Source organism: Meriones unguiculatus, chromosome 12, assembly GCF_030254825.1.
Source record: "Meriones unguiculatus strain TT.TT164.6M chromosome 12, Bangor_MerUng_6.1, whole genome shotgun sequence".
In the NCBI taxonomy this organism is placed as follows: Eukaryota; Metazoa; Chordata; class Mammalia; order Rodentia; family Muridae; genus Meriones; species Meriones unguiculatus.
Window position 1 is genome coordinate 68,747,886 of NC_083360.1, and position 19,447 is coordinate 68,767,332.

The 19,447-nt window shown below is 39.7% G+C and overlaps 1 protein-coding gene across 1 annotated transcript; it reads left to right on the plus strand.

The window, feature by feature from the left end:
* Window positions 1–6,800: 6,800 nt before the first annotated feature.
* Dmrta1 (DMRT like family A1) lies at window positions 6,801–12,657 on the plus strand. Its single transcript, XM_021647019.2, has 2 exons — window positions 6,801–7,437; window positions 10,830–12,657. Exons 1-2 carry the CDS (start codon window positions 6,801–6,803, stop codon window positions 11,669–11,671), a joined length of 1,479 nt encoding a protein of 492 aa, XP_021502694.1. The 3' UTR covers window positions 11,672–12,657.
* The last annotated feature ends 6,790 nt before the right edge of the window (window positions 12,658–19,447 follow it).

Consider the following 19,447-nt stretch of genomic DNA (forward strand, 5'->3'; position numbering starts at 1 on the left):
TCTGCTATTTTGCAAGAGAAACATGCGCTCTTAACCTTGGGGACATTTCTCAATCCCCATACCTTGCGTTTTAAAGGGTACTGCTGTTAAGTTATTGACTTTTGATGAGTAAACCAGCAAGCACCACTTCTGAGATACTGTGTCACTAGCAGGGCCACCCAAAAGGTTGGTGTTCTAACTTGCATAGCAGTTGCCCCCCAGGCCGATCCGTGCAGAGAAGTTTGGATTTAAGAAGGGGTATGAATATTAGACTATTCTGGGGAGTAATTCTCTCAGAAAATTTGTTTTTTTTTTTATCTGTAAAAACATGACAAAAATGGCCTCAATAAAGAGCTTTGCACAGTGTATGATACACAAAAACACCAGTACCAGGCATGATCACGTCTCGTTAATCAGCTCTTAATTCCAATTAGAGCTTGTTGGTTGCCACCCATATGTATGTGCTATCACTGTGCCTTAGGATTATTGTGCCATGCTGGCCATTGTTGTGGTTCATGGGTTGTCTCTGGGTAGAAATAGTGGTTGTCTCCCTCCTTTGTGGAAGCTTGCATGGTGTCTTCCAGTACCAACCAACATTATAAATATTTGTCCTTTTACCCACAGGTAAGTATTGTCCTCACACCTTATAATGGATACTTCTCTTTGCCACAGATAGAGACATCTACAACACAGTACTGTGCCTAAGGCTCAGCGTTAATTTCAGAAGAGGGGGTGATGTGAAGAAAATTCCAGGGAAGCACTGACTTTTCTGTGAGATTCTGCCTCCTAGAAAGGTTAGAAAATACATCCATAACGTCTCATCAACAAGGCAGTCTAGACATGAGCTGAGCAAGGACAACAGCAATAGACGTGTGAAAGTGGAGGAGCAAACCCCATGAGGCCTCAACCTTACACAGAGTTAGAGGCAACTAATGAATGCTGAGGGGGGCAGAAACAACTTTTCTCAGGGAGAGCATGCCAATCAGTTAGCCAATACCAAATGATCAGCCTGAAAACATACATACAGGTAGCGTTATATAGGCCGAGCAGGTTTTATTTAGAAAAAGCATATGTGAGTTTGTACACACACACACACACACACACACAAACACACACATGCAACAGCAATGAATTTTTTAAAAAGAGGTTACGAATATGAAAGAAACCAAGAAAGGAGTAAATGGGAGGGTTTGAAAGGAGGATAGAGAGGAAGAACTATGCAATTATATTTTAAACTCAAAAAATAAAAGCAATAAAAAAGGGAATTCAAGACTTTCATAGTTAACGCAATGAAAGTTCCATGAGTTGTACTGGAGTAAAAAATAAAGGAGATATTATTTTAATATGTGTGTTTATGAGTAAGTACAGTGGCACCTAATTTTCTTCGTGTGTGTGCTAGCCAGCAAGTCAACAGATTCTTTTGTAAAGGACTGGTTAATTCAGTAAGTTTGTACTAGTCTATAAGTTTATATAGTTTTCATAGAGAACCATCAAGGCATGTTATAATGAATGGAGATTTTGCTACAATTTGCTTGGATACCCCAAGTTATACAGTCCACCAGAGATTTGAAAATTAATCACTTTTTTTTGAAGTAAAATTTTGTTGGATCATCTTCTTTGTGGAATTTCAGGTTTACTACTCTTCATTCAGAAGAGTGAAACATCAGGGTTTGTTTTCGTTTTTTTTTTTTTTTTTAAGAGTTCACATATAGGGCTATGAGCAAATGAATTACATGTTAGAATTCAAATTCATAGATACTTTAGAAAAGCAATTTGTGACATAAATCAAAAGTTTTAAAAGTATTTGCAACATTTATTTTAGTACCTGTACCTGTGAAAATTTAATCTAAAGGAATAATTTGACTTATAAAGCCTTTTGCAAAGCAAGTCCAGAACAGCCAAGGCTACATAGTACACAGAGAAACCCTGTTTAGAAAAACCAACCAACCAACAAAACAAACAAAGACTTTTGATGAACACACATACTCGTGTCCTTTAAACCAGGGAAAATTGAAATCATATCAATAGCACAAAGTAGAATAATTAAGTATGGTAAGATTAAACATGAAAAATCAGGTTGGCATCTCTGTCATCCTGCACAAGGTAGCCTCTCAATAATGACAATGCCCTCTAAGACTCTGAACAAACCCAGGAAAAGACAAGTGCTATTCACAATTAGCCTTTATTCATCTGACAAATTGTGGCATTACTACACACTGTCTGGCTTGGAGAGCCTAAATGGACCCTATAAGGTGTTCTCTCATTTATTCCTAAGCAGAAGAGTACATTGTACATCTTAATGCGTGTAAAAGTAGGCCATGGAGAACTTGACCACTCAAACACTTAGTCCTTTTGCACAACCTTCCTTCAGCCTAGTGCAGTCCACTTGTCCTTTATTGACAGTGTATCTGGGACTATGGCATACTCTTAATTTTTTTCTTGGGCTTCTGTCAATTGCAGTCTGTGCTCATTTACTTTGGATTTCTGCTTTGTATATTCAGCTGCATATCACAAGGAAACCCTCTTGATAGACTCACTTTTTCCTTTTCAAGATTATCCATATTTTGCTTTCAACTCTTCTCTGCACAAAATCAGTATCTGGATAAATATCTAGAGGTGTAACAATAATCAAATAAAGAGAATAGAAGGTGAACTGATATTTGACTTGTAGATTATAAAAATAGAACCATGTCAGAAGCACTGGAAGAATTAGCATGAACCCCCCCCCCTTCCCAAGGAAAAAACCCTGAAAACAGAAAGAGAGGTTAGGACTCAGGATGTTTTGTCTTGTTCTGGACTTTGGTCTCAGAAGGAGAGAACCCAGGACAAGAGAAAATGTAGTTGAGACAGTTCCCCGTGAGAGCTGAGATAATCTGTAGAAGTTCAGACAGCTGTGATGACAGCATTATGAAAGAGGCTGCAGTTGGGCAGTTGTGAGATGCTTTATAGGTGAAGAACATTAGTGAAAAGTAACTACAGACCACACTGACAAATGAAGTGAACCACAGTTTTGAAAGCATCCTTGGAAGTGACTTGTGTTTACCTGTCAATGGAGAGAGTAAAGCTGAATGGATAAATGGTTGCACCTAGGTATTACAGTTAGTATTAGAGACAAACCTATACTTACAGGTACGGAACGACGCCTCCATCCCTCCAGATCCAGCGTTTGGCATGGCATTAACAACAAATATCAGTTGACTTCCAGAGTCCAGGATAGCTAGGGAGTTAGAATTGCAATAAAACTGATCTTTTAAAAAATGAAGATGTGCAGGTGCTTTTCAGTTGGGAAAAATAGTATTTATTAGCACCTTTCTTCACTTCTGATATACCTCAGCAGTTTTCATTTATCAGATGATTATTTAGGACACATTTGAAATGCAATAGTTGTAATATACATAGTTTAATTAAAACATCAACTTTTCATTTGCTGAAAGTGATGCCACTGTTAAATTGTAGCTGTTAACATCTTCTTAGTGTGACTTGTGAGAAAAAGGACAGTATTCAATTGCTGTCAGAAGTACCAAAAAGAAAAAAAAAAAACATAATTTAGGGGAAAGAAGAAACACATAGTATTATTATAAGATAAGAAATGAGGAGAGACAGGATCCTGAAAAAAGAAAAAGTAAGGGGAGGGGGGAGAGGAGAAGAGCAGAGAAAGATATGACTTTCCAGTCAATACATATAAGAAACATATGGAAATCCTTGTTACAGCTTTGGAATTAGGTTGGGCTAATTTTGCTCATTTTTTACTTCATGTTAGTCTATACTTTCTGCTTAGAGCAGTAGGTTTGTCTGAGCAAGATTAGGTAAGTGTAGGCATATGGACATACAAGCAAAAGCCCAATTACAACAATCAAAATGATACCACAATGGTTGTCTCTCTTTTGTTCTTCTAATCTTTTTCAATCTCTTCTATTTTTCTATGTTCTTGCTCATCCTGGGGAATAAGTGGTGGAGTGGTTTCACTTGATTTCTATTTTTTTAAATAGATCAAACTGTACCATACATCTTCCTTTTTTCTTCTTCCTTCCCTGCATATTAATTATTCATTAATATATATTTATATCATTTATAGTTAATTATTAATTATAGGACAATTATGACATAGAATCTGCTTTTGGTGTCTTTTATATGTAAAGCAAGATATAAGTCACAGTTGGTGTTTTGCATACAAAGGCCCAGTTGTTCTGGCAAAGCCTGACGGGAGAATACTTGTCTCAGCACATTTGCCAAACACTAGTTCAATCAATGTCTTTGTGTTTCTAAACTCTGTTCTATTTTATTGTTTAGGTTTTCTCTCTTTACACCAGTATTATCATTTTGATTTCCACAACTTTGCAATAATTCCTGAAGCAAGGTAACATTTGCTCTGTAAGTCTATTTTTTTTTCCTAAATATATTTTGGGTCCTGATAAAGTTTTTTTCTGCACTTTGATATGAATTTAAGAAAGGGCCTGACAGTTATGAAAAAAAAATATTACTGGAATTTTATCCTGAAGACTGAATAATTAGGTTCTTTTTGACAGGTTAATTTAGTCAGACTTACAATCTTAGCTGTTTTCTTATTCATGAACACAATGTCTTAGTTTATATTAGCAAAACTTTGTTAGTTTTCAATTTTTCATGCATTTCGTTATAAATAGGGCAAATGTTTTAGATTTGAATGCTACCATGAATAAGTTTATTTTCTCAATTAACTTAATGGCTATTTGACTTTGTTTCAATATTTTGAAACACATCAATTTTGAATATTAATCTCATAACTGGCAAACTTTCAAAAGCTGCTTCTGAGTTTTAAGAGATTTTTCAAAATGTTTTGCAAATATGTAGGTCATGTACCCTGTAAACAGAGTGATTTTTTTAAATGACATTCATCCTGATCTGCATGACTTCGGTATGATTTTTTTCTTGCCTGATTACATTGGTCGTTATTTCCAGTATAACTGAATCTGAGTGATGAGAGTGGATTTCCTCTTTTTGTTCTCTTCCTGATTTTAGGGAAAAGGTTCGTATTCATTCAAAGCTAGCTTGCTGTTTTCCGAAGGCCTTGAGGGTCTGTTGGCTGAGTTTAAAACCATAAATAAAAGCACATGTGTTTTCTATGCCATGTGCATCTATCTGCATCACTTCAGGTTTTTTAGTTTTCACATTGTATTCTAATACACTTATTCAAAAACTAGTTTCACTTTTTTTCTTGAAAGAAAACCACTATCACTTTTCATAATTGGAAAGCAACATTAGGATCTAACACAAAAAGAATATTGATGAAGTTTAGTAACTGCTTTAATTCTGAAGGTATTTTGCAGTCACATTACAAGGCATATTCAACAAGTGATGAAACACTTAAAGACACTTTTGCCGATCTAAACTGTTTTCTTTACATGCCCATTTTTTTACACAAATAGGAAAGGGGGCTTCCTATTATTATTCATATTTTTATGTCTTATGTACCATTAAAAACCAACCTTTCGTGTGCTGGCTTTTAGTTCCACAGCTGAGACTCACTAGACCTTAGGCAGATTTGAAAACATTTGGTTATCTCCGGTATGGTAGTTACAGGCATTGATTGCAGATCACCATCGCCACGACAGCGTAAGATTCACTACAAGAGAATCAGATCACTTGGACTGGCATAACCATGTTTTTAAAATTCCCAAGGTCATTCCAGTGCTTATGTCTCAGTTAGAGGATGTCTGTATGCCCAGGAGGTGAAGTGTGGTGAGGCTTTGGAATGGGCAGGCAGGGTTCATCCAGATTTTCCAATCTGGAAGGATGGTGAATAATTAAAATATCATGACTATTCGCCATTTATTTTTAGGGCCAGAGTATGAATACCTGTTAAAACAGTTGGATGCTTTCATAAGGACCTTGCAGAGTGCTGACTCTTCACTTCCTGCAAACAATCATGACTTTTATTTTATTTATTTATTTATTTTTTTGCTTCAAAAGCTCCTTTGGTTTAGAGGCAATATGATCTCTTAACAATTAAAGCCTTTAAGTGTATGGTTCAAGAACGCCTTTTGAAAGCATAAAGACAGATCTTCATGGCCTTCCTCAGTATTTCACAAGAGAAATGTGAAGTAGTTTTGAGAGAGCTTAACACAATTGCTACCCATAAATAGTTCCAAGGGGATTCATAGTGACCTTAGATAGCAAACGTTTTAAACATACTCCCCTATACAATCCACTTGTGCACATGTAAGTAAATAGAAAACACCTTGGCTTTGAATCAGCCTGTTTATACACTCCGTGGAAGCGGTCTCAGGAGCTATTTAAAATAGCTTTTCTGTGAGCAGCAGCCACAGTCTTCCAGGTTGTGTTGTGTCTCTTTGTCACTCTGTCTCTTTGTCATATTGGTTGGTCTCTTGAAGACTTCATCTAGGGAAGGGAAAGAGGAGATGTTAGGTCGTGGGGGTGAAAGGTTTCTTTTTTTCCTTGTGAACCTTTCAGTCTCACCAGGACAATTTCTAATCGTCCCAGAGGCCGCCTCCCATAAAGTCCCCATTCTCCGCCTCAGGCCCTCCTCTGGCCTCCTCCCTTGGCCAGCCAACCTGGTGGGCGGGGTGGCCCTCCAGCCTGGCAGAGCTCAGGACCCTGCCCCCCGCTTCTGCACTCAGAGGCTCATTGGCTGGCTTCGTGGTCGGTCCAGTTCTTGAGGTCCTGGACTCGGCGGTTTCTTGCTCTGGGCCAGGAGCGTAAACTTGTGGTCCCTGAGCAGAGCCGGAGAGCGGAACCTAGGCGGGTTCTTAGCCCGCATCTGCACCGGGTAGCCCTGGATAGCGCCTTCGCAGGCCTCAACTCTTCCGAGGCACCTTCTCAGAATGGAGCAGTTTCCTTTCGGTCGTAGGGACCACAGCGGCGGCTGCCGACCCCACCTGGCCCCGGGGCTGAGGGCCGCTCCTTCTGCGTCGGCCCCGCGGCCTGTGTCGTCGGGGGTCCCGGTGTCTGCGGCTTTTCTGCGGCCTCCTGGCCTGATTCTGCGATCCACCGCCGGCGCGGTTCGCGGAGGATGCGCTCCCGGCCCGGGGCTGGATAGGGCGCTGGGGGCGGTGGGCTGCGGCTACCCGCGGACCCCGAAGTGCGCCCGCTGTCGCAACCACGGTGTGGTGTCGGCGCTCAAGGGCCACAAGCGCTTCTGCCGCTGGCGGGACTGCGCGTGTGCCAAGTGCACCCTGATCGCCGAGAGGCAGCGCGTCATGGCCGCGCAGGTGGCGCTGCGCAGGCAGCAGGCGCAGGAGGAGAGCGAGGCCCGCGGGCTGCACCGCCTCCTGTACCCGGGGCCGTCGGGGCCCGGGGCTCCGGCGTCGTCGGGAGGCAGCGGCAGGACTGAGAGTCCCCAGGTCCTGCGCAGCTCTGGGGCCGTGGCTATGCTGGGAGCGGGGGCCTCTAGGCACCCTGGGAGCCGGGCGGTCCCCGCTTTCGAGGTTTTCCAGCAAGACTGCGCGGAGGGAAAGCAGGGTGAGTCCTGTTCGGTTTGCTTTTCGCGTGAAAGGAATGACTGCTCTGGAAGGGCGTGGAGAGAGGAGCAGCAGCTCCCTAGAGGTGGGCAGAGGGTTGTTTGAAAGAAACGCCGAAGTTCAGGGAAGTGGGCATGCCGCGTGGTCGGCTGCGGGTGAGACAGGTACCAGGCTTTCACCAGAGAAGAGCTGTTCCAGGTAAATAAAGACAATGAAAAAGTGACGTGTGGGTGCTGCCAGCCGCGGGCCCGTCCTGGGAACGGACTGAGGCACAGCGGGGGCTTTGACTTTGTGTGGTCACGACTTAAGCGAGTGTTGAGAGAAAACTTTAGCGAGTGTGCTTGTTCTCTTTCCAGTTGTAAAACCGTTGATTGCGGTTGAGGTGAAGTTCTTTGACTTGGGGACAAGGTTTTGTCACCAGCTAGAACTTAAGAAACTCCATTGCTAACATGCCTCTCCTCCGCGACACTGCCCTTCCCCCACCCCCACACACACTGTTTTAATTCTTTAAGTACAATTTCCAAAGGCGTGGAAAGCTTTAGGGACTGAAGTTTAGTTCCCATTGGAAATAAGTTTAAGCCTCCCAGAGAGTGAAACCACTGGCAACGATGTCCGCTTACAGCCGGAGGGATGGAAACTACCACAGTAAGTTTTAGTATTTCCGAGTAGTTTCTGGCTGCAAAGTTATGGTCAGTATCCCCTGTTCGGGTTTGTAACCAAAACGACCCCCAAATTAACTGTTCCTGTAATGGAAATGTCATTGTGTTTTCCTGAATTTCGCGGCCCTCCAAAGGGCCGATGAGAAATGAAAGTTTCCTTCTAATCTCTTTGTTAACATCTCAAACAGGTTGAATCACATGAAGTAATGTAATAACCACGCTGTGAGTTCTTAATTAGAAACTTTCCTTGGTTGTGAAAATCGCGGATCTCAGCAAATCAGGTCATAATTTTGAAAGAAGATCATCTCTGTGTTGAAAATTTGCGTTCACTTACGTTAGCTTTTGACATATGCTCTAGTTTATTTCAATAGACTTTAGGCATTTCTCATGGAGAGTGTGATGAGAGACATTACAAAACTCTCTTCCAAAGAGAAGCAAACACTGGAGTTTCTTTAGCTACAGTGCTACTGAGATTTGGCAGGTGGAATGGATTTATGTAAATTTTTGGTGCTAAACTGTACATTTTACAGGTCTAATGATTTTAGTGGATTATTTTGCCACAGTGACTTGCCTGTAAAAAGCAAGCCCATATTTCAAACGCTTCTTGTTTGGCTTTCTGAATTGACTACCCTCCTCTTACACAATATGCATGAAGTATAGTAAGATATTGTATTGAACTTATTCATGCAAAAGACAAAGACCTACAGTTATTGAGAGGTGAATAGGTATCCCCTGTGTAAGAAGAGCTTCTGTTCAGAAGCAGGAGGGCTGTCAGTGTTCAGAACTACAACAAACAATCCCCAGAGGCCGAGAGGACAGAGCTGAAAGGAATTATACCAAGTATTTACAAGAAACCTATTTTCAAGTAGTCACATACAATCACCATTTCTCACCTTTTCCCTTTGTGTTTGTTTTGAGACAGTGTTTCACACTATATCCCTAGTGGCTTGAAACTATATAGCTCAGGCTGCCCTCCAGCTCATTGCCATCTTCCTGCCTCAGCCTCCTGAATACTGGGATCACAAGTATGAATCCCCACACACAGATTGCAGCCAGTATTTACACACACACACACACACACACACACACACACACACATCCTGGGAATTTAACTCCAAAGTAATACATTATTTTTAGGTACAATGGCAGAGATGTAATTTTGATATTTTGTGCCTTTCGGTAACAATAGTCAATCACATTTATAAACAAGCGGAACTAAAGAGCAACGAAAATTTATTTCCATGTGGCAAATGTCATCTGACAAATTTTTACATTACTTAAAGTTAAAAACACCAGTGCCATTGTTACAACAGTCACAATGTTTTCTTTCATCAAATATTGGGAGTAGTGACTGAGCTTTGACCCCACAGTGTGAAATTGGACATGATTTACATTTTAAAATAAATGAAAGACTCTTATGGAGCATGTTTAGGACTATTTTTTAAAGACAAGGGAAAACATTAAAGAATATCTCAGATCACCATTTCTTTATTATGTTATATTATAAAACTCTGTAGAGAAAGAAATGTCCTGAAGCTCTTATAGTTTCACCTTTTCAGAGCTATAGCATATGTAGATGACAAGAAAAAAATGAAAAGACAGATAATGTTATTTGGTATGTTGTGTGTGTGTGTGTATTTGTGCACATGTTTTTAGTTTCTTGATATTACCTTGGCAGTATAGAATTAAAATATTTATGTTTTCTTCATATACTCAATATGTTGACATTAATAATATCTAATATTTTAATAAAATGTTATTTTTAAAGACACTTGCTCTTAATATTGCAATCAGGGCTGTAATAGGTGGTAAATGTCTATTATATTGTTTCTACAGGGTCCACCCAGATTACAATCATGAAGTTGTAATTTTCTATTAGGAGCAATTGGTTTCAAAGATCTTTTCTTAACAGTTTGTGTAGATTGAAAAAGAAAATGCATTTTCACCAAGAGTTATGAAAAATACCATCATCATTACTACTCCTGTTATTATTGCTATCTCTCCCATAAAATGAAGTACCTCAGTCTCATGCAATTCAAGATTTCTGCCCCCAGAGACATCCCTGCTTTAGTTTGAAATGGCTTACAGCCATGTCACCTTGAAGGCACCCGGTCTGAAATACCCACCACAGATTTTAGGTTACTTAAATAGAACTTGAATTGTAAGTGTTAAAATCATTTACTGAAATCTTAGCATTAAAATTTAAATAGAATATTCACTTTTAAGGTAACCTTTTTTCTTTTTAATGAGTTCTTATTCTCAGCTACCTACTTTACTTAGTTCTTTTATGTAAGTTTTTTTTTGGGGGGGGAGGAGGGAAGCAAGAACATCACTTAGGTAAAAGCAAACCTTGGACATTTTGGAAAACCTCTAATCCCAAGATGGTGTTACATTGACACTTTTGGGTAGCAATAAACTCTCCTCTTTCAATCCTTAATTTTAAGGGAATTCAGATAATTACTGGATAACCTTATGTTCTGAAACACATGAGAAAGAGCACTCTCCGCTTTTCCAGCATATGTCAGTACTGTGTGATCTTTAAATTGTGACCTTCGTGAAGACGATTTTGGGTGAACCAAAATTGCTAATTATATTATACAGACTGCAACATGTATAATATTATGAATGAGTGAATTATTTCAGCCATCATCGTCTTTGAGTGGCCATTGCTATATATTGTGGCAACTTTTTCATATATCTGATTGTTCTTGTTTGTCTGCTTTCTTTTCTGCAGAACCAAAAGAGAGAAACTGTGAGTCGTGTCATGGTAGACATGAAGACCCAGTCTCCAACCCCCATCACTGTTCTCTGGGAACATCTCAGGGTAATGGCACCATCGAGAAACAGGCCTTCATGTCATCTATTGCAGAACACTCAGACAAGTCCACCATCATCCTGTCGCCTTCCCCCACGGAGCAGTCAGGAGGCGAGGATAGTCCCAGGTCCTTCTCTTCCTCTGACCTGGAATCAGGGAATGAAAGCGAGTGGCTCAGGGACTATCTCGCTACCAAAGCCAGACTCTCCACGGTCAACTCAAGACCGCGAGACCCTCTCGGAATTCTCACCAGGATTTTTCCAAGTTACAGGCGTAACCGCCTAGAAGGCGTTCTACAGTTCTGCAAGGGAGATGTAGTCCAAGCTATCGAGCATATCTTAAACGGAAAAGAACACAAGCCAGACTGCAGGGACCTCGCACATGCAGACTTGGAAAACGCAGCCTTTCAGAGAGCTTCGGAGTTTAGTCTTGCTGGCATTGGCTTTGGGACTCTTAGTAATAAATCAACCCTCTCTCCTCTTGAAGCCACGTCTGCTGCTTACGGAGGAGATTCAAGTCTCTACAGTTTCAATCCTAGACTAGCTTTCAGCCCGCTGCGCCTGGCATATTCTTCTCCAGGAAGAGCGCTGTCTGGTTTCGTGTCGCCCTACCTAACGCCTGGACTGGTGCCAGCATTGCCCTTTCAGCCAGCTTTGGATTACGCCTTTCCAGGGATGGTTAGGGAGCAGTCCCACCTTCCCAGCAAGCACTTGGTAACTGGTGGTAGACTTTATTTCAGGCCCAATCAGGAACATCTGTAATACATCCAGTCTACCATTCTGTAGTGTTTCTGTAACCACCCAACCTGCACGCACGCACACGCACACACACGCGCAAAATCTGTTAATGTACTTCATTGAGTATATGAGTAGCTTCCCAGTTTAAGTGCTATTTTCTAAGCAGTATAATAAACTTTAAATTTGAAGACTTTTCTTTAGCATTTGTTAAAAAAAAATTGTACATTATATGTGCCTTGAATAGACCTGTTTCAGGAAATACTTCTATTTTAAACTATTGAATTTTCTTCATAAATTAACACTATTATTGTAAAGCCATACCTGCTTTTATTTTATTGTAAAGTTTGGTTTATAGTTGTGAAAATTTGTAAAAAGCAACTTATACAGTAGAAAATGAGCAAGGGAGAGGGTTGGCAAGATTTTATTACTCTAAAAGGAATCCCTTTCCCTTTCTGTCTCTAGCTTCTTTTCCCTTCCCCCTTCTCTTCTGCCACAGGTATTTAAAAATATTTTATTTGCAGATAAATGATCAGTAGTAAATAAATCTAATACATTTGAATATATTATTTTTGGAATGTCTGACTTTTCGCTCTCTAGCTACTATTTGTAAAAAGGAAAGTTTGTTTTTTTTTTTTTTTTTTTTTTTTTTTTTGCAAACAGTTCTCTTTAAAGTTAACCTTGTAAATGCACAAGGAACTACCCGATTTTAAGAAGCAGGACCCTGCCCTCTTCTGGCCACTATCACAAATTGCAATTCAGTTCTTCTGAGTAAACCAGAAGCACATGATTTTCTGTCACAGGCTAACAAGTTTATGAAATAACCATTTTGGATCACGCTGCATTCAATTTTCATGTTGTGACTTTCTATTGGAGATTATTTTAATTTTTGGGTGCTGTATGTTTCTATCTGGGCAAACAGTCCTTTGTATTTGTTTGAGATAGTAATATGTCACCCATTCTCAATGGTAAAAATAATTTTATTCAGAAATTAAGATACTTGCTCAGACAAATACCTACTAATTCTGTATAAAATATATTTAATGTATTGGTGAAATTTTTCCAAAGGAAGCAACTGATTTTAAGTTTTAGAGGTGTTGTAGAATCTTTAGACATACATTTCATTCCCCACCTGGAGCATTTGAAAGCTATCCATTCAACTGTTCATTTCGGTCACTGGGAAACCACAGAAAAACTGCTCTCAAAAAAGCTCTACAAAGTTTTCCTGAAATGCTACGATTTTTAAAAGAGTAATAGTTTTATTGTTATTGTGAGGAATAACGAAAACTCAGATGTAGCAGGAATTAGAGATATCTGAGCAGCAAGAATTACTAGAAATTTCTTCAGTTACATTTCTGTATGTGTGTATTTTTTACCAAGCTAGTAAGTTTTCACAGTATATTCTACCTGCAAATATCATAACACAGTGGAGAGTATTTAGTGCCGATTTAGAATGCAAATTGCTGAACAATTTGCATTAATTTTAATGATACAGTGTAGGTACAAAATAATGCAAAATTTAGATGAATACAATGCTCAACATTTCCAGGGATGGGATAGTACAAAAAAAACAAAACAAACAAACAAACAAAAAAAAAACCACAGAAACTTTTCAGGCTCAGAGCCTAAATTGCCATACAATGCCTGGTGGCTAACACACATTGAGACTAAAAAAAAATGATTTTGGATGATGGATCTTTCAACCCAGTAATTCTACAAAGTGGCCTATTGACACATAGTAGAGTGTAGTGAGATTCTGTGTCTCCTTCATATTATTCTGATAGTCCGAAATTCATGATTCCTGGTGATCCTTGAGTTGTTTTTGTTTTTATGAATTTATCTATTACATTCTCCTTTTGAGATATATTAGATTCCATGTAGGATGTCAAATACAGAGTATGATGTAAAGGGAATTGCACGAAATGGCAGAAAGGACATTAATTCCTTGTCCTTTCATAAGGTTAACATATAATGTGACATATTGGCTGAGCGGTGCTGTTTCATGCCTTCAATTCCGCACTCAGGAGGCAGAGGCAGGTAAATCTCCGAGTTTGAGGCCAGCCTGCTCTACAAAGGACAGGAAAGGCAACAAAGAAAAACCCTGTCTCAAAAAAAAAAAGTGGACATACTGATTTAAGAATCTAATAAAGTTAATTTCTATGATGCTTTATATAACTTTACCATTCATGAGGCTCTTAAGACTTAAATAACTTTGTAAAATAGGTGCTTCTTTCAGATGCCATCTAGACAATGAAGAAACTGAAGCTCAGTTCGGCACTTCCAGTCCAGTCTCCAGGACAATAGTGTGAGTCAGCAGAAGGGGTTTTTACTTTAGTGATTTCAGACTGTTTGGTAGGAGGAAGGATTATGCTTGGTTGTTCCCTCACAGTTTTGTGTGGTGTATGATACATAATGTGTGGAAAATAGAATTTCTTCATCACTAAATTAAATAAAAGTATTAGATTAGAGATTGAGCTATCCCTTTTATTAAGCATGTACTTATGTCAGGCACTGAGCTAGGTACAAGGGAGAGATATGAGATTAATAGACTTTATCCAACCTCAAGTTTCTCATAGTCTGTTTTCCCCTGTGTACTAAGAACAACCAGCTGATCTGCTCAGTTTGGAACCATTTGCCAATGTCAGTACATCAGTGAGTTCTTCACACTCATGACATACGCGTCTAAACTGCTTGAGACCTTGGCACCTAACCCACTAGTTAGCAGTTAGGAAGACAATGGCTGAACACCACAGATCCGAACCAAACTGTCTCTACTCTAGGTGTTGTATAAGACACAGATGTTGACAATTCTAAATTGAGAAGAACAAAGGGAGTGGCTTTTTCACAGCTAGTCATCACCAAATGTGGCATAATATTTCCACTGAAATTATTGTGTTGAAAATACCAGAGGCCTGGTTGATGAGATGTGTCATTACTGCTATAACATATTGTGATGGAATCATTTACCAGTTATTCAGAAACATGGAGACAATTTGTTAAATAAATGAACAAGTTTTGGTTCTGAGAGATTATAATGCCTACAGACATTATTTGTCAATAAACAGTTTATGATATTTTTTTTTCCTATGTGAAAGCCTCCCAGCAGAATGAGTAAAAGGAGGAGACAGTACAGTGCATGGTTTACAAGGGAGTCAGTGTGGAGGTTAGTGTGAAACACCATGTTCAGTAAGGAAGAGGATTATGATAGGACATGAGAAAGCACTGGAGACAAATACAGATGGTTTGTTGTTCAAAATATATAACCACAAATCTTCCTAGAAGGATAGCTTGCTTTACTGTTGAGACAGGTATTGTGAGGGGAAAGTTACTTGCATTCTGGGCATCTGCTTCTTCTCAGTAAAACAAGGATAATAATATCTAACCTGCAAGATTTATGGAGATAAGAGGTAGCTTGAATAAACTGCAGAGTATAGTAACGCTTATATCCTGGTATTAAGTAAACAACTCTCACTGTTACTGCTTTGTATTAAGGTATTATCTTTGCCCCCTGGTGGCAGTCACTCAACACAGAGCACTGTGATTGTGCTTAATCCACTTACTGGAGGTAGAACCAAAGGGCAGGTATTACTTACTGGTGAATATCTAGGCTTAGTTCCAGGCTTCCTGTTTGGTTTTCATATCATGGTGAGTCACGCTTTCACAAGATACTATTGTGTGTCTACTTAGGATTCTTTTAAGGGTTTGAAGGAAGTGACCAGGACAATCACAGCTCTGTGTTCATACTACCTTTAATTGGTTAAGATTTGGTTAGGAAGGCAGAGCCCTTGTAACTGCATGTGGAAATAAAGGATTTACAGAATATTCCACCAACACAAAGGAGGAACTTGGTAATAAACATCTTGTTGGAGAAAACTGGCATATCTGAGAATCACTAATCAATCTGGCTAGAGCACTGTGTGGGTAGACAAGCAGAGACTCTCAGAAAATTTATAAATTCCAGTGTCTTCCTGACAAGGGCTTTCAAGTTTGGGTGGTAGAAAGGTCTTTGGTGAACCAGAGACTTCTCGTAGCTCTGAGTTCACTAGGTCTCACACAGGCATCAGGTGGAGGGTCAGTGAAGTCAGCAGGGGGAAACAATATGGAGTCAGGAAAAATGAGGTCAATGTAGAAACACATTTGGGTGTTCAAACTTGTTGACTCCTATTCTACCGCTCTCTGACAAACCTCACCTATCATTCTACAGAATGTTGGGTCAGCTTTCACTCTGAATGATAAAGTTACATACTTTAGGCAAACTGATTTAGCACAGTCTAGCCCAGCATAGTCCTTGCCAACACAGCTTTCATAATCACTCATGTCTGCCATGTTTCCTTTGAAGTAGTGGCTGCAAACAGAACATCTTTCACCCAAAGCAGATAAAACTGCCCTCTGGATTAAAAAAAAAAAAAAAAAAAAAAAAAAAAGAAGACAGACAAAATAACTTGTCCATCTTTGGGAGGTGCTCTTTCATCTGGCCAATGCAATATCCTATAAAATTAACCCAGAAATACATTTAGGAAATAATGTTCCTTTTTGTCAGGAACCATTCTGTTAAAGGAGCTCACTAGTCAGGTGGGCCTTCTGGAAGGGGGTACAGTATTTTGCAAAGTCTGTACCATGATACACTCCAGAATTGCTTCTAGTCTCTGACACTCATTTTTTTTTGTGCACTCCTGTACCTCTCTATACTCTGGTATGTGTGAATTGTCACTTTCTGGGTATTTACACACTTTGATTGAACAAACTTCTTATGGGATCTTAATGAAGGTGTACTGCTGTTTAGATAAATTAATTGCTGATTATAGAAGTCCTGATTTGATTCAAATAGTTTTAATAGTTAAATTGTTTTAGACCTTCTTAAACAAGTATAGAAAGTTTATGGCTGCAATAGATACCTTTGTGGACTTCCAGATGCCTCACTAGTAGACAAGATTAAGGCAGACTTGTAGCCTCATATAGCCTTTACTCACGAACCCTGATATAGGTATACACCATAAATATAAGCAAGTTAGTTTAAACTTCCCATGAACCCAAATTATAATTAGCAACATCTAATTAAGCACAAACCTAGATGTCATTATATACAAACTCTTCTGTTGTAATTACTTATACCTTGTCACCTTATGGCATTAGATATTGTCATTTTAAATCTACTCTGTTTCTTGGAATGAAAGACAGATAAGATTGTCACCCCAGAGATAGCTGAAAAGTGTGGCGCCAAGTCAGGCCTAACTGAAAAGACACATATCCTTGTAACTTTTAGACCCTGTTAAGCTTTAGGTCTTGTCAAACTTTGTCACTCTGAACTCACTATGAACTTATGTAATGGACACATAGATAAGAGATGTTTAGTTTTAAAACAGGTAACCTGTTGTATTTTTGAATTCATCTGTTTTTGAGGTTAACTGCCTTTTTGACTATGAGGTAATTTCTTTTCAGAGCTTTGTCTGAGAGATACAATAAACAGTGGCAGAAGAAGACACACACACCATGGGCAGAAGTCAGGTGGTGGAAGCCCATTGAGTAAAAGCTGGCTGGAATTTGCTTCACCCATGAGTTGTAAATATGTATATCGATATGTGTTTGCATGTAAAGATGTCTGTCTGCTTTTTGCACATACGTTACATGAATGAATGTCAATTGTCTGTGATGTAAAGAGCTTCTTTTGTATCGACCATTGAATGTGTGTACAAATATGTATAGGTCTATATGTCTGATTGTCTGTGTGTACATAGGGGCGGTGGAAGAGATGTTAATAGAAATCAACACCATTGTCATATGTTAGCTTGTGGGAATTCATTGAAGTTAAAGTTCTTAACTTCATCCACTTTTTTTCCCTTGAGCATGTGTGTGTGAATGGTCTTTGCTAACTTTCCCCCCCCCCTTTTCCTTTCCTTACTGACTTACAAACAAATCCTCAGTGATTCAGGATCTAACTATCACCCTAGGACAAGCAGGAAAACTTCTGCTTTAGCCTGTGGAGGCATTCACTATGGTCTGCCTCTGTACAGGAGCTAATCTCAGATCAAAGAACTTCCTTTTCATTTTTATAATTTTTTAATATTATAATTCATTCACATTGTTGTATCCCAGCTGTAGCCTCCTCTTTCTTCCCCTCCCAACCCCACCCTCCCTTCATCTTCTCCTCCCATACTCCTTCCTCAGTCCACTGATAGGGGAAGTTCTCCTCCCCTCTCTTCAACCCTAGCTGATCAGGTCTCATCAGGACTGACTACATTGTCTTCCTCTGTGGCCTGGTAAGGCTGCCCCTCACCCCCCTCAGGGGGAGCTGATCAAAGGGCCAGCTACTGAGTTCATGCCAGAGAGAGTCCCTGTTCCCCTTAGCAGTGAACCTACTTCATGACTGAGCTGCCATAGCTACCTCTGTGCAAGGGTTCCGGGAATGGTCCTTGGTTGGAGTATCAGTCTCAGAAAAGACCCATGGGCCCAGATTTTATGGTTCTGTTGCTCTCCTTGTGGAGCTCCTGTCCTCTTCAGGTCTTACTATCTCTCCCTTCTTTCCTAAGATTCCCCAGAACTCTGCCCAAAGTTGGGCTATGAGTCTCAGCATCTGCTTTGATACCCTGCTGGTGGAGACTTTCAGAGACCTTCTGTGGTAGGCTCCTGTCCTGTTCCCTGTTTTCTCCTGCTTCTCCGAAGTCTATTCAGTTTGCCTTTCTGAATGAGGATTGAGCATCTTACCCAGGATCCTCCTTCTTGCTTAGCTTCTTTAGGTGTACAGATTTCACTGTTTATCCTATATCATATGTCTAATATCCACTTATAAGTGAGTATATACCATGTGTTTCTGCTTTTGGGATACCTCATTCAGGATGATCTTTTCCAGTTCCTACCATTTGCCTGCAAATTTCATAATTTCCTTGTTTTTAAATGCTGAGTAGTATTCCATTGTGTAAATGTACCAGAATTTTTGTATCCATTCCTCAATTGAGGGATATCTTGGTTGTTTCCAGATTCTGGCTATTATGAATAAAGATGCTACAAACATGGCTGAGCAAATGTCCTTGCTGTATACTTGAGCACATTTTGGATATATGCCTAGAAGTTGTATAGCTGATCTTGGGGAAGTACTATTCCTAATTGTCTGAGAAAGTGCCAGATTGATTTCCAAAGCAGTTGTACAAGTTTACATTCCCACTAACAGTGGAAGAGGGTTTCCCTTTCTCCACGTCCTCTCTAGCATGTGTTGTCACTTGAGTTTTTGATCTTAGCCATTCTGATGGCTGTCAGGTGAAATCTCAGGGTCGTTTTGATTTGCATTTCCCTGATGGCTAAGGACCTTGAACATTTCTTTAAGTGTTTCTCTGTCATTTGATATTCCTCTGTTGAGAATACTCTGTTTAGCTCTGTACTTCGTTTTTTAATTGAATTGCTTGAGTTGTTGCTGTTTAACTTCTTGAGTTCTTTATATAGTTTGGATAATAGTCCTCTGTCAGATATAGGGTTGGTGAAGATCCTTTCCCAGTCCATAGCCTGTCATTTTCTTCTGACGACTGTGTCCTTTGCTTTACAGGAGCTTTTCAGTTTCATGAGGTCCCATTTATTGATTGTTGCTCTTAGAGCCTGTGCTGTTGGTGTTCTGTTCAGGAAGTTGTTTCCTGTATCAATGAGTTCAAGGCTCTTCCCCACTTTTTCTTCTAACAGGTTTAGTGTGTCTGGTTTTATGTTGAGGTCATTGATCCACTTGGACTTTAGTTTTGTGCAGGGCGCTAAGTATGGATCTATTTGCATTTTTCTACATGAGAATATTCAGTTAGACAAGCACAATTTGTTGAAGATGGT

What these genes read in the sequence shown, in the direction of transcription:
- Dmrta1 (XM_021647019.2), top strand. Translation starts at nt 6,801, where the DNA reads ATGGAGCAGTTTCCTTTCGGTCGTAGGGACCACAGCGGCGGCTGCCGA. An exon ending in CTGCGCGGAGGGAAAGCAGG is followed by an intron (nt 7,438 to 10,829) that starts GTGAGTCCTGTT and finishes TCTTTTCTGCAG; the next exon opens with AACCAAAAGAGAGAAACTGT.